General features: G+C 37.7%; 2 protein-coding genes across 4 annotated transcripts in view; one reads left to right on the top strand and one right to left on the bottom strand.

Annotated features, from left to right (window-relative positions):
* Positions 1-4,619, top strand: part of LOC107758664 (E3 ubiquitin-protein ligase RNF34-like) — a 28,940-nt gene extending 24,321 nt beyond the window's left edge. Inside the window, exons 6-8 of one of the 3 annotated variants that reach the window (XM_016576462.1) lie at positions 567-596; positions 1,201-1,242; positions 2,782-4,619. In XM_016576462.1, the coding sequence (XP_016431948.1) occupies positions 567-596; positions 1,201-1,242; positions 2,782-2,972 (263 nt within the window). In that variant the 3' untranslated portion in view covers positions 2,973-4,619. The remainder of the gene's footprint in view (positions 1-566; positions 597-1,200; positions 1,243-2,781) is intronic. The other 2 variants (XM_016576463.1, XM_016576464.1) reach the window with 2 other exon arrangements.
* Positions 4,620-5,847: 1,228 nt separating this feature from the next.
* Positions 5,848-14,484, bottom strand: part of kdm2bb (lysine (K)-specific demethylase 2Bb) — a 31,194-nt gene continuing 22,557 nt past the window's right edge. Inside the window, exons 13-21 of the mRNA XM_016576461.1 lie at positions 12,129-12,380; positions 11,893-12,036; positions 11,654-11,740; positions 11,247-11,540; positions 10,349-11,157; positions 9,798-9,961; positions 9,287-9,448; positions 8,882-9,100; positions 5,848-6,627 (exon numbers count right to left, since the gene is read on the bottom strand). Coding sequence (XP_016431947.1) covers positions 6,446-6,627; positions 8,882-9,100; positions 9,287-9,448; positions 9,798-9,961; positions 10,349-11,157; positions 11,247-11,540; positions 11,654-11,740; positions 11,893-12,036; positions 12,129-12,380 — 2,313 coding nt within the window. The 3' untranslated portion in view covers positions 5,848-6,445. The remainder of the gene's footprint in view (positions 6,628-8,881; positions 9,101-9,286; positions 9,449-9,797; positions 9,962-10,348; positions 11,158-11,246; positions 11,541-11,653; positions 11,741-11,892; positions 12,037-12,128; positions 12,381-14,484) is intronic.

Genomic DNA, 14,484 nt, shown 5'->3' with positions numbered 1-14,484 from the left:
GTTCAACTGCAACACCCGCTGACTGCAATGATAGAGCTTGGAATAGCCAGGACAATTTTTAATATAACTCCGACTGGATTCGTCTGAAAGAAGAAAGTCATATACACCTAGGATGCTTCGAGGGCGAGTAAAACACAGTCTAATTTTCATTTTTGGGTGAACTAACCCTTTAAGTAATTTCACCCTTCTGCTAGAAGAGGCTCTTTATGTTGAATTAGTAGAATAGAGTATGAAAGGTTCCTCAGGTGCTTTATATGACCATTTTATCTTCTGCTGGCTATATAATTGGCAGAATAATGAGAAGGAAACTCAGTGGTCCGTTTTTGTAGATGCTCAGGCTGAAAAGAGCACAGCTGACAACATCATATAATAAGAGTGATGGATGAGGAAGAATGCAGCCGTTTTATCACAGTCTCCGAATCTTTTTGACAGACTGCATGTGAGAAATAACAACATGAAATTGAATCAGTCAAGGATCAGCCCAAAATCAGCTGTGGCTAATGTGGTTTTCAAACCGGCTTCTGCTCTCCATAAAATTGATTCTTCTCGTTTTCTTTTCCTTGCAGTGGAAAATGTTAGCAACAGCCTAGCTGCAGGTAAGCAAACCAATGTTTTGATATATTGTACTTGAAAGTGTTATTTATAGTAGTATTTTTATATATTAATTTATATTGTAGTATTATTTTGTTTTTTAGTTTAAGTTTTAGTATTTTTTCTTATGTGCTTTTGTCATTTTTATTGTTTTTGTTTATTTTAATTAATGCTTTGAATGTATTTATTTACCTTTAATTTGTTTTTATTTTAGTTTTAGTCATTTTAGTACTTCAACGTAAACGTATTTTATTTCTGTTCGTTTCAGAGACAGCATTTCAAATTTTCGCACACGTTATTTTATTACTGAATCTTATTTGATTAGTTTTAGTTGTAGTTAACAATAACAACACTGGTATTTGAGACGTTCAAAAATACATATTATTATATTGAATATTTTAAAATAAATGTACAGTGTAAAATATCAAAACCTTACTAGGACTAATTACTAGCCTGGTGAAGCATGAATCGTGTATAACATGGAAGTATGTTCTTCTTTCTGGGTAGCAATTTGTGAAAAGACCAGTTTTTTTATATGCATGCGAGCTTACATTAGCTGCCCAATGCTAATAATGTTAACTCTCCCACTGCTGTGTTTGTCAATCAAAGTCATAGCTTACCCTCCTCCTATATGCAATGGAGGTATTGGAGGTAAGACTCAGCCTTTTTTAATGTGGCTCCAACATCATCATTACCATGAATGAAAAGTGACTCTTCCCAATGCATGCTGGGAGAGTTTGATATGTGGTTTCCACGTGCATGATCACATTTGTGTCATGAATTATGCTCCTAATGTGATCTGGCTGTCTTCTTATAGCTTGTCACATTACTGTAATTGCACCTTGCCTTCATTAATTATATTAACACTGCTTGGAAAATGGCCCAAAATGATCCGAAGATTATAGCTGTTCAGTCTCAGACAATATATTAAGTGGCTTTTTGGAGAGGGACCAAGTTTCAGATGCTTTAGGGATGTGCATCGTTTTGGTTTTTTATAGGGCAATTAATAGAGATAATAAGACTGACATCAGCAAATACTGGTTTAGTCTGCCATAGAGGAGAGTTGAAAGCACGTACTGTATATCATTCATTAAAAGGTTTGACCGCTGATATTAACCGGCTAAAAGGATGTCAAATAAGAAAGACAGTGTGTTAAAGAAGTGTTCCGGGTTCAGTAATACAGAAAATAATATTTACTCTTTGCTGAAGTTATTGTTAAAGCAAAAATATCAGTTTTATAAGGACTTTTAATTTAAAATAACTGGATAAAATTGAAAATAAAATCTTTTTATTAAGGTCTAAATTATTGTCCTTTAACAAAAAATCACATTTCTGCTTGTAGATATTTAATGTGCATTTCCCTTTTTATTTCTATTAGAACTGCTTTTATTAAATTGAGGGATGAGTCAAGAACATTTTCTGTCTCATTCTGTTTAATTGAAAATATGTTTTGAATAGTTTTCTTTATTTTTAAAGAAAAATCAATTATTGTCTTTATTTTTTAAAGAAGAATGAATGTTCTTTAACAAAAATTCTAATTTCATTCTGCTTTCAAATATTTAAGGCACACATCCCTATTTATTTCCATTATAACTGCTTTTATTATGGGACGTAATCGAATCTGTGCATAATTAAAAAACGCATTTGATAGAGTTTAAAGTTGTATCGAGTTTTAATTAAAATCAAAATCTGAACTGAATTTAAATTGATTTTAAAATTATTTGTTTTTCAAAACTGAAAATAAAAAATTTGAACTGAATTTAAATGTAATTTAAAACGATGTTCTTCAAAACTTATTTTATATTCTTTATTTTAAAAAGGAATTAATGTCCTTTAACATAAATTCACATTTTAGTGATTTTTAAATATTTAACACACATGTCCTCATTTATTTCCACTTTTAAAATGCTTTTATTAAATTACGTGACGAGCCGAAAACATTTACTTTCGTAATCAAAAAATGATTGAGTTTTATGTTGTATTGAACCTGGAACAGGAATGAAAATTAAATGACATATTTTACTGCTCAAAATTTCTTGAGTATTTCTTGTAAAATGTCATTGCATATGCAGCTATGTACAACAATCTTTCCCAAAGCGGAAAGAAAACCTCATTACACACAAGCAGAGCAGACACAAGATCGATAGACTATTAAACAAGATCTCAAACCTTCCCTATATTGTCTTGCAGATGGTGTGCAAGTAGCTCAGCTGGGCGGCGTTGATGAGAACCTGTGCCGTATCTGCATGGATGCCGTGATAGACTGCGTTCTGCTGGAGTGCGGTCACATGGTCACCTGCACCAAGTGCGGCAAGAGGATGAGCGAGTGCCCCATCTGCAGGCAGTACGTGGTGCGGGCAGTGCACGTCTTCAAGTCTTAACGGGTGAGCTTCACCTCTACTGGATAGCCAACACACCAGATGCTTCCTGCTGGACCGAGCAGGCTGGGGCCACGACTGGACCAATGAACTGCCCCTTTAGATTCAAAGTGGTGGAAACCTGTACTGCGCACACCTTCTTTACAGAGCGAGCATTTCCTGCTGCCCATTTTTATTTGGTCATTCATTGACACGTTTGAAATCATTTCTGCGGTTACTGACCCAGGGAAGGTTTAGAGGAATAACGTATAAAAAATATGAAAGTTTAAGTGGTTTACAGTACATTCCTGTAAACTTTTTGGAAATGTTTTATTGTATGTGCAATATTAGAAATCTTTACGTGTGCGTGTAGAGAAACCGATTGCCATTAAGATGCATGTTGTCGTAGCAGCAGTTAAGACCATTGGCGTGAAGGGGGAACGTACTGTAGGTGCCAAAGTAGAAATGTGCAGAACGGCTTCTGGATTATATTATTAATAAGCGTGTTATTTTCATGTATTAAATCAGCTATTGCCATACCACAAATCAGCATCCATGACACCGGATCAAATGACCAGCTAGCAGAAGGGTTATTTATAGCAAGATTATAGAAACTGTATCGTATTTTTTCACAGAGTCACTGGAATCCAGCATCTGCCGCTATGTAGCTTATTACTGGAACCTCAATTACTTTTTTCAAATTTTGCAGTATCTGTCGAACGTCAGGTGTGTGGTTGGTTTGTCTCCATTGTGCTGCATATACAAGTTACTTAAAGGTGTGCTAAGTCATTTTTGATTAATTAAAAGTGTCAGATGATTGGGTGGTTACCAGGGCAAAGGAAGTTAGGCTGGTCATGTGATCTCAACGGTAAGGAAGTCTCACCTTTGTAGATCAAAACCTTTTTTGGAGTCTCACATGAGTGTACAATATTAAAACATTTGTCAAAGCAATATTTATTGGTATAGAAGTTGGTAAAAAAAAATTCTCAGTGCACCTTTAAGCCTTGGTAGGTTTCACTTGCAAAATATTCGGTTTTTATAGTGGGTCAAAAAGACCATTTTGAGTTTGATGTTCTTCATCTCCAGCGATACCATGAAAGACGTCTGTTTTTTGGTGAGTTGTGTTGTACCACATTTACATGACATAAGAGATTTCCACAAGCGGTGCTACATGGATTTACGTATCACAGTACTTGCACAGTACATGCCCTTTGTTGCTGTGAATTCTGTAGTCAAATACAAGTTATTAGGTCTGTGGTATTGGCTAGACAAACAAATATAAAGGAACATTTAATCAATTAAACATAAATGATTTTATATACATGTGAAAAAAGTTGTACGCAAAGTATATGGATATATTTTCCTCTGTTGTCCAGTTTTTCTTGCACTTTCTTTTAAATGTTTCGTCCCCCTTCAGCGTTCCAGTTTTTCCTTGAATGTAAACAACATTTATTTAGTTGTTTATATTTTAAATCAGTCACAAATAATTCTATAGTAGAATTGATTACATTCTGGTGTCACATCCATGTATTTCTATAATCAGACTATTTTTAATTTGCTTCTAGAACATCTCCACACCCGTCTGCCCAACACTGACACTGTGCTTATGTGTATGTTTCTAATGCTGCTATCTCTAAAAGATGTCACTTGGTAGTAGGCAACTACTCTAGCTGAGCATACAAGATTACACTATAAATGACTTAAACTGAGCGCTGGAAGACGTTTTGGGGTCTGGTCTTTGTATTTTGGAATGTTGAACTTTTTTTGGTAATTCAAAGATGATTTATTAAATTTACATTCTGGTGTCACATCCATGTATTTCTATAATCAGACTATTTTTAATTTGCTTCTAGAACATCTCCACACCCGTCTGCCCAACACTGACACTGTGCTTATGTGTATGTTTCTAATGCTGCTATCTCTAAAAGATGTCACTTGGTAGTAGGCAACTACTCTAGCTGAGCAGACAAGATTACACTATAAATGACTTAAACTGAGCGCTGGAAGACGTTTTGGGATCTGGTCTTTGTATTTTGGAATGTTGAACTTTTTATTTTGGTAATTCAAAGATGATTTATTAAATTTAATAAAATATGGTACCTTGAACTAACAAAATAAAGAGTTTTCTGATTTCAGTGTTTATTTTTTTCCTCAGTTGCAAACGATGAAATGCTAATCGGCGCCCTCTAATGCCTGCGAAGTGCAACGCAGTCATAGGAATACGTTACTCTCAGTCAGACGCAAGAGGATGAAAATAACTTTTTATTCATGGCACAATACACGGATATGGTTGCTGGTTATTCTGGAGAACGGATTCGCTAAGGTATGCCTGTCTGTATGTGATAATGTGCTATATTTACTCAATTAGAAGTCTTAACACGAGAGTGAGGAAAAAGGCGGCAAAAAAAGGTAGGAGGAAAATCGTAATTGCTTGAACCGATCTTAATTTATGAAATAATCCAATGCTGTGTATCGTTTTCTGCACAAAATATACCAAATTGCTCACACAGTCAAAATTCTGTTAAGTAAAACATCAATACTGCAAAAAAATATAAGTATTTATTCAGGTCAAACAGTGCAAATACGTTTTTCCCCAGATATATACATATTAAAGAAGCCCAGGTAAGTAATAGTCGTATGGAAAAGAGAACGTACCTGTAGAACATCTTATAACATTAGAAGACATTACATCTTAAATTAACATTACAAAAACATCTGCAGTTACTATAGCTAGTATAGATGGGATCTGCTTAACTTCCTACTGCGTAGAAAAAAATAAACTTTGTACTGACTGAATACTGTCAATAAAGTCTATATTTATTTTAGTCATTTAGCAGACGCTTTTATCCAAAGCGACTTACAAATGAGGACAATAAAAGTACTAATAAAATACTATATATATTTATATGAGTGCAGTTAATACTGCACAAAGTGTGAAATCCCTTCTGATACAAAAATTAACACTGCATGAAGCTTAACGTTTGCATGGTAACGAAAAAAGCACATGCATTTTGAATTTTTCTTTTCCAAAAAAGAAAATAACAGTCGGTTTTGTCACTGCAACACTGCACTGTGTGACTATAAAACCTTTTTTTTTATTTTTTTTATAACATTTATGCAAAATATATTAGTAAACATGCCTTTCAACAGCATTTTAACATTGGCATGCTCTGCTAGCTGTGCCTTGTAAACATAAAAACCAATAAAAGTTTGCCTTAGCAGCACAACATAAACAAATTGAAAACAATAAAACAGATTGAAAGGCTGAATTGGCCACCAGAGATGAATACATTTCTTCACTTGTGAGCTCTGATGTCGATGAGTTCAGGCATTTGCTTGGCACGTGTCGTTTAGCAATATGCCATTTTTCTCTTTGCTGGTTTTCTGTTAAGCGTGTTAGGCCTCACACATCCTGTGTTGAAAAAGTGTAGAAAATGGAGGGTGAAATTGTTAGTTCCCTGGGTTCTAGGTCGAGTTATTGTCAGTGTCTTTGTTGACTAGCTCAGTTTGCTCAGTAGTTTTTCTTCAATCAGTCTGAACTGCACGCTGACAGACATCTCTGCGATGAACTGCTCACAACCCTCTTTGGTCACCTGTTTGCAGTACCGCAGGTCGATGTGACAAATGTTTCCGCAGCGCTTGAAGTAGGTCAACGACAGGTCTGTAACTTTGTTACAAACTGTGGAGGAAAGGAAAAGGGATTTAGAGCCACAGCAACTCAGATTTACATTAATGCTTGACCTCAGCAGCAAGTGAAGAGTAGAGGCCTTGCTGTTTTATGCACTGCATCTTGGGAAAAGCATGAAGCAAGATAGCAATCTTATCAGATTAAGATGAGTTTGTGTATATTAGGGTTGTGCCGATAGACGATAGTCAGAGATATCGACGATAGCACATGTCTTTGTCTATAGTCAAGACGATATTAGGCTCATTCTCCTATAAATGTATTAAATTATTATTATTATTATTAGGCGGCCTATTATAATTCGGCTATTATTATCATATTGCCCCGCTATTTCACTTCAGCACCGCATTTCACACTCGCGCAAATGACGATTAGAGCCTGTAGCCAGTGAAGGAGTCTCCAACCACAAACACAAACGTACATCGTCTGCTGATATAAGGCATTTAATTGCATTTTAACAAGTAATCTGAACGGTCTATATATGTGCAATATTTTAACCGAGCCCTCACTAACTGAGTTTAATGCCACAGTTATGTTAGAACGCATCTCATCCTTGTTTCTGTGGCGGTGCGTCGGGCTCGTCATGGGGCACGCGGTCCGAAGCGCTGTATGACTGATTTATCTGTTCAATTTAACTTTACTCCAAATATATGAACTTACCTGTTTTAAATACGTTTATATTTAACGTGTTTGTTTATGTCCAATATTTAGTGTTGAACTGTTGTTCTTTAAAATAAATCTACTTTTGATTTTCACTGTTGACTGCAGACCTTTTAGACTGATAACGTCTGTGCTCTGATGCGGCAAACTTGTCGTATACGAATATATAGGGCTGGACGATATGGCCAAAATTGATATCACGATATATTTCTTAATTTCGGTCGATACGATATAATTCCGATATCGATATGAACACTATTTATCTGAAATAGAAATCTTTTGTAACATTATAAATGCCTTTATCATCACTTTTGATCAATTTTAAGCATCCTTGCTAAATAAAAGTATTAATTTCTATAATTTCTTTCCCAAAAAAATAATAAAAATTATACTGAATGGAATAGTGTATAATGTTACAAAAGCTTTTTATTTCAGATAAATGCTGATCTTTGGATCTTTCTATTCATCAAAGAATCCTGAAAAAAAAATGTACTCAACTGTTTTAAATATTGATAATCAGCAAATCAGCATATTAGAATGATTTCTGAAGGATCATGTGACACTGAAGACTGGAGTAATGATGCTGAAAATTTACCTATGTATGATCACAGGAATAAATTACATTTTAAAATCTATTCAAATAGAAAGCAATTTTAAATAGTAAAAATATTTCAACATTTTACTGTTTTTGCTGTACTTTGGATCAAATAAATGCAGCCTTGGTGAGCAGAAGAGAATTCTTAAAAAAAAAAAAAAAAACAACATTAAAAATCTTACTGTTCAAAAACTTTTGACTGGTAGTGTAGGCTGATTATTCTTATAGATTGAAACAAATGTGCTTCAGCCAGAAAAAAGGGTATGAAAAGTGCTCCGAGTCGCTGCAGAAAACCAAAAAATTGAACAATAACAAAAACTGGAAATGTTGCTGGAGATGGGCTTATTTAAAATGAAAACTCATTCTCTGGCAGCAGGAGGCGCTTTTAGAGTGATAAAACTAGCGGTTTCTCCAGTAATGGCTGTAATCAAAGCAGCTCCGCTCATGAACGCTTCTTTATCAGATCAAATGAAAATGCCATCGAAACTTTTCTGAAGACAGTCAATTCCCTTCAGAGATACATTCATATAAAACACCCGCGCCGTGTTATGATTTTGAAATGTGCAGTGCTCATGTTTATTCAACGAAGTCAAACGGCACAAATAAATCAATGTATGGGAAACACTGGTAATGTATATCGAAATATCGGAAATGTGTTTAAAAATCATATCACCGTTATTGAAAAAAATTATATCGCGATACATATTGATATTGAATTATTGTCCAGCCCTACGAATATATATGAAATAGCTGTTTTAAATATTTTTATATTTAACATGTTAGTTTATCAGTATGTTTGAAAGTATATTATTTTGATTATTCGTGCTTTCATAGGCTCTCTCGCGCGCACCTGCGCGGTTTAAAACACCACATAGTTATGAAATAGCCTATGATAAGTACAGAGTCTCTCTCTTGCCCCCACCCATGCACGATAATACCATCTATCGCTGGCGATATGGCATTATGTGAGGGTTTTAGTATTTCCTGCAATACCTGAAAGGTTGATGTGAGTAAGAGAGTCTCTGGTCGTGGTGCCGGCTGCCGTGAGGATATTCACACTCTGGTCGGTGATGTGGTTACAGTAACTAAGGTCCAATTGGGACAGTGAAGGCATATGTTTTATGATCAGCTTCAGGGACGCATCTGTGATGTCCAGACCAGCTAGACAGAGATTCTCCACGTTCCTCAGTTTACTTCTGCTGTCCAACTGACCTGAGAGACAGCAATATGCATCTTTTACCATGTCAGTTTTTAAACAATCTAACAGAAATGTACCTGTACTATCTGCTGTGTACACATGGGGGCGCTATGAATTGGCAAAATAAGAGATAAAGAACTTCTAAATGGGTCAAGAGTACATATTGGGCATGAACAGCAATTAATGCTATCATTCAGTACCTGGCCTGTTGTCTGTCGGCGGGGAGAGCAAGTCTCTTATCTGGTTGTCCTTGAGTCCCTCTACCCACTGCACATCTAAAGTTCTTAGCAAAGGACAACTGGATGTGCATAAAGCTGATACAGCTGCCCACGAACAGCCTGCCAGCAACAGAATCCTCAGACCTGTCAGGAAACCAACACAAAGGAGTCATGCAAGTATCAGACATGAGAGTGGAGTTTGCATACATCAGGGATACCCAATCCTGTTGTTGGAGATCTACTTTTATGCAGAGTTCAGTTTCAACCCTGCTCCAAAAAACCTGTTTGCAATTATCAAAAGTTCCTGAAGATATTAATTAACTGGTTTATGTGTATTTCATTAGGATTGTAACTAACCCTCACAGTAAGGTAGATCTCTGGTAACAAGACTGGGGTGTAGAGTACATAAAGGCTACACCATCAGGAGAAGCACTGAAACAAAGCTGTTTCCACCATTAATCAATTTAGGCGGTAAGTAAGTGTGTGATTGTACCAGGTAATCTGTTGATTAGCCAGCTGAGCTGCTTCTTAGAGATGTTGGTCCAACTCAGGTCCAGGGAGACCGGCTGTCTGCGGATAATGCCGCTCAGCATGAGTGGAGTGATTGACTTGCACCGGTTCAGATCGATCGTGGTCCACAGTCTTTTATCACAACACCTAAGAACAGAGGACAGAAGACTTAACTTTGCTGTGCATCTTACGAAGTTGAGTTTGGCACTTGCTTGGAATATACCTAACATGGAGGACCCAACCCTTAAGGATCTAAGCTACTTAAAGTCACAATTGAAAGTGAAAAGGATCACTTCATTCCATTGACTCAAATACAATCCAGTGTTTTCATTGGTCAGGACAAGGGTTAAAGATGTGGTTAAGTCTGAGAGCAAGGTAGAAAACCAATGGAGGAAAAGGATGCTCATGTAGTACTGTGGGAAGAGCTAGACCTCTAAACATCTGCTGCAGTATAAAGTAAATTCTCTAGTGCAAATGCAGCATAAAAGCACAACATATTATGATGCTTTCTTTTCTAATTTCTGGAAGACGTACCATCTGTTCCAGGTCTTGCAGACCCGCATGCAGACACAGAGGTCTTGGTGTGTGAGGTGGCTGAACACTGCCATCCACACCTCTCTCTGCATGACGTGATTCTTCCCATCATCTAGGGGCAGGCCATCCGGAGGGGGGCTGATCGGAGGGGGGCGAATAACGTGACGCTCCATCTGAACACATTTCGGTGGAGAGCGGCAAGGTGTTGGCCGAATGACAGGGGTAGGTGTAGTCCTGATCCAGTTAACCGGGACCTGCTCTCGCAAGGATCCGTTTAGTTCCCGCTTAGGTCCCAGCCAGTCTCTCAGATGACTGCTGCCATTCCTCAGTGGTTTTCTGACTTCTCCATCACTATCTGGTTCTGTCTTCACCGCCCTGCCATTTTGATGAGCCAGACAATCCTCTGTCTTCTGGATCTCCTGATTAAGTTGTTTGCTTAGTTCTTTGCTCAGTTCTTTGTTGGGTAGACGAGGTTTGCGTTTTGTTTTTCGCTGGCTCCTCAACTGTGTATCAACACCCGAGTCGCTGCTGGGCCCTGCCTGGGTAAAACCGCCCTGTGATTGGTCGCCTTCCCATACAGTGGAGGTCTTGTGCACAAGCTTCCCATTCTCCTCTCGGCTACTCTTCTCCTTCATTGTCTCCTCTTCTTCTTCCTCCTCTTCATCATCTCCATCCTCTTCTTCTGAGGGCACAAAACTGAAATCTCTCCTCTCCAATTCCTGTCTGTTATCCTCATAATCCTCTCTTTCTGTCTTTATCAGTCCCAGGACATTAGAAGTTGAGAGATCATCAGGCTTTGAGCGCTTCTTCTGTGGATTTAAAAGAGGGTCAAAATACATGCTTTGCAAAAATATTATTTCATCTCTTATTTGCTTTTACTTATTCATTGTCTTGCTACCTTTTTCTTGACATTGGAATCTGAGTCTGAGTCCTTTTCAAAGAGTTTTCTTTTCTTGCGGAGTGGGTTGTCCTCCAATTTGGGAGAACGTTTCTTAAAGGCGTCTTCTGACTTGCAGGTAGGGTTGTCCTCTCGTTCGGTCTTCTTCTTCATGACAGGTGAAACAGTTGAGGTGTAGGACTCTGTAGACATGTTCGATTCCGGCTCTTCCTTTATATCCCGGTTCATTCGCTGGTCTTTGAGCAGAGAGCCAGGGAGATTAGAGGCGTACTTAAACCCTGGGCCTCTTTTTTGCTTTGTGACCAAAAGGTGGGAAAGAATACAAGACAAGTTTATATCCATTACGTTGTATCATTACCATTTTCATTATTTTTAAGTATGTTGTTAGGTAGGACAGTGATGCTTACTTTCCCTGTCTTTCCATCATGATTGCATTTCGGACACTCCCAGCAATTTGGCAACTCGTCATTTACAACACCGCCAGAATCCTTCTCCTGAACAACAGAACAGAATAAGTTTCTACTCGAAAGAACAATAGACAGACAACATTGTATGTCTAAAATAAGACATTTGAAAGATTGTTGATGCCATCATGGCTCAGATATCACAGTTTCCAATTGTTTGGTGGCCTGATTAGGAAAACAACCTTCAAGCATCCTGGATGGATGATCTCGTTGCAGATAGAGCACTCCATAAGCATCATGTTGAACTTGTCCTCCTCATTCTCTACTGTGTCTTCTTTCCCAGCCTCTCCGCACACCAGACACACAGCAGTGTGAGGTAGAACAGGCTGCAAAACACAAAAAGAGCGGCTATTAGTTCCTCCAGATGTGCCATTCAGCAGATCAAGGGTCAAATTTGATGATGAGTACCCAGACTGACCGCTATGCACTGTCTCATGATACAGGACTGCTTCATGCGGCCTGGTCCACCAAACTTCTTCATGTCTTTGCAGAAGTGGCACTCGCCACACTCTTTGCGCATACATGCCTCGCACTTCCTGCAGCGTGTCCGTCTGCGCCGGGCACTAGATGAACCGCGACTGGACGAGAGCTTCACTCCTCCTGCTGTTGAGCCTGGAGCAGCCGATGGAGACGAGCCCATCTTTGTTTTTGGCCGATTAAGCGGCCGTGGCTGAAACATAAAACCACAGAATTATTTATACAAGAGCCAAAGGAAAATGAGAAGCAAGATTAAGCTTTTCTCAACCCGTTTTACATGTAGCATACTGAACATGTTTGGAAACCAGGACATGATGAACATGATCTGTTTATGAGCTGCTTGCTGACTTTAACAGTAACGAAATGCAATGCCACATAGTCAAGGGAATGCAAACATAATGAACACAAGCCTATCAACTTTCAGACCCCACACTCTGAGAGTGAGTTCATATGGTTTAGATTTAGTTGTATGTGCAGTTATTCAAATTGTTTATATGCCCTCGAGGCACTTTAAAGAAAAAAATTGGAGCACAGAACATGAGAATGCATTTTTACTACTCTGTGAATACCGATAAAATCTGCCTACAATGTCAGTCAAGTAAAGTTGGAGGACATTCCCTGTTGTTATTAACTTTGAGTCAATTAAAGAACAATAAGTCAGGATACAGCTACAGGAACATGCATTAAACCAGCCAACGAATATTATTCCTAACAACATTTATTGATAAATGTAAACTGCGTTTCCTTAGAAACACAAATATTCCACCACTGATTTAGCTGTTATGCAACAAAGGGGAAAACAGCAGCAGTAGCAGGAACGTCAGAATGAATGCATGTTTGTATTTGCCATTTGATCTCCTTAATGTGAAGCACTTTCCATTATTGATTCTGTTTCCTTTTTGATAGAGCTTTTATTCGTCTTTTATGTTATTCTTGGCCATTAGGCCAAAATGGCAACAGTGCATTCAGACTATAAATCACAAATAAGCTTAATACATACACACTTATAAACTCTCAAGCAAGTCAAAGGGAATTATTCTTCAAAGAGCTATATTCCACATCCCATGGGTTGCCATGTCCCCATTACATCAAGCGGAAGTCATGCCTGTCCCAGCACCCACAGCACGAGTTTCCTACGGCACCATGGGACCATGGGATGATTGATGAGAATGAATCTGTCCTCCACCCTCTTTATGAACCTTCGTAATGGAGAGGAAAACATGAACAATCGCATTAGCCAGAGGGGGAAAGTGCAACCCGACCTCCTCAATAGGTACATTTCTTTTAAACAGCCTAAGTGGATTTCTCTGCCCATAAGAGCTGAGATTAGCTCTTCAATCAGAGTCAAAAGTCCTGTTTTCACAGAGCTTTGAATTTGATGCTTGTAGTAGAATTGATTTTTGCCTCGCACAATCTTTCCTACATGGACGAAATGAAAGAAAAAGCAACAACAACATACTGTTGAGTTCTTGAAGTTGTCTACAAATATCAGAAAGCAGAAACTGCTGTTTCACAACATCTCAGATGTGATGTGTTATGAAACCGAGTTGAGGAAAACAGAAGCACAAATTCAAGCACGTGGTCTGCAAAGCCGGGGGAGAGGGAGACTGCCAGTGGGAAAAACATTCCAGACCAAATCTAATATCTCTTGTTAATGTGTTGGATGTCGTGAGTTTGTGATTTTAAGAGCTGCTTTCACCCAGATTAAAGACAGGATCTTGAAAATTAATTAAAGATCCCACAAGAACACCACCCAAAATCAAAGGTTCCAAGCAAAGGTCAAACAGCTTATCCGTTTTGTTTTTTAAAAGATTTATTTTTGCCATTTTGCCTTTATTACGTTAGGATAGTATAGAGGACTCAGGAAGTGAAGTGGGAGTGAGAGAGAAGGGGGCGGGATCGGGAAAGGTCCTTGAGTTGGGATTCGAACTTGGGACGCCCGTAATGCAGCGCCGTTATATGTAGTGCTGTCAAATGATTAATCGCATCCAAAATAAAAGTTTTTGTTTACATAATATATGAGTGTGTACTGTGTATATTTATTATGCATATATAAATACACACATATGGTATATATTAAAAATATTTACATGTATTAACATGTATATATTTATATTCATATAATTTATTTTATATAAAATATATTTAATATATAAACATAAAATTTTTCTTACATATATGAATGCATGTGTGTGTATTTATATATACACATAACAAATATACACCGTACACGCTCATATATTATGTAAACAAAATCTTTTATTTTGGATGCGATTAATCATTTGACAGCACTAGTT

This window comes from Sinocyclocheilus rhinocerous, unplaced genomic scaffold (genome assembly GCF_001515625.1).
Source record: "Sinocyclocheilus rhinocerous isolate Xijiao unplaced genomic scaffold, SAMN03320098_v1.1 scaffold623, whole genome shotgun sequence".
NCBI classification, from domain to species: Eukaryota; Metazoa; Chordata; class Actinopteri; order Cypriniformes; family Cyprinidae; genus Sinocyclocheilus; species Sinocyclocheilus rhinocerous.
Note: the sequence above shows the minus strand (reverse complement) of the source record. Positions and strands in the feature narration are given on the sequence as shown.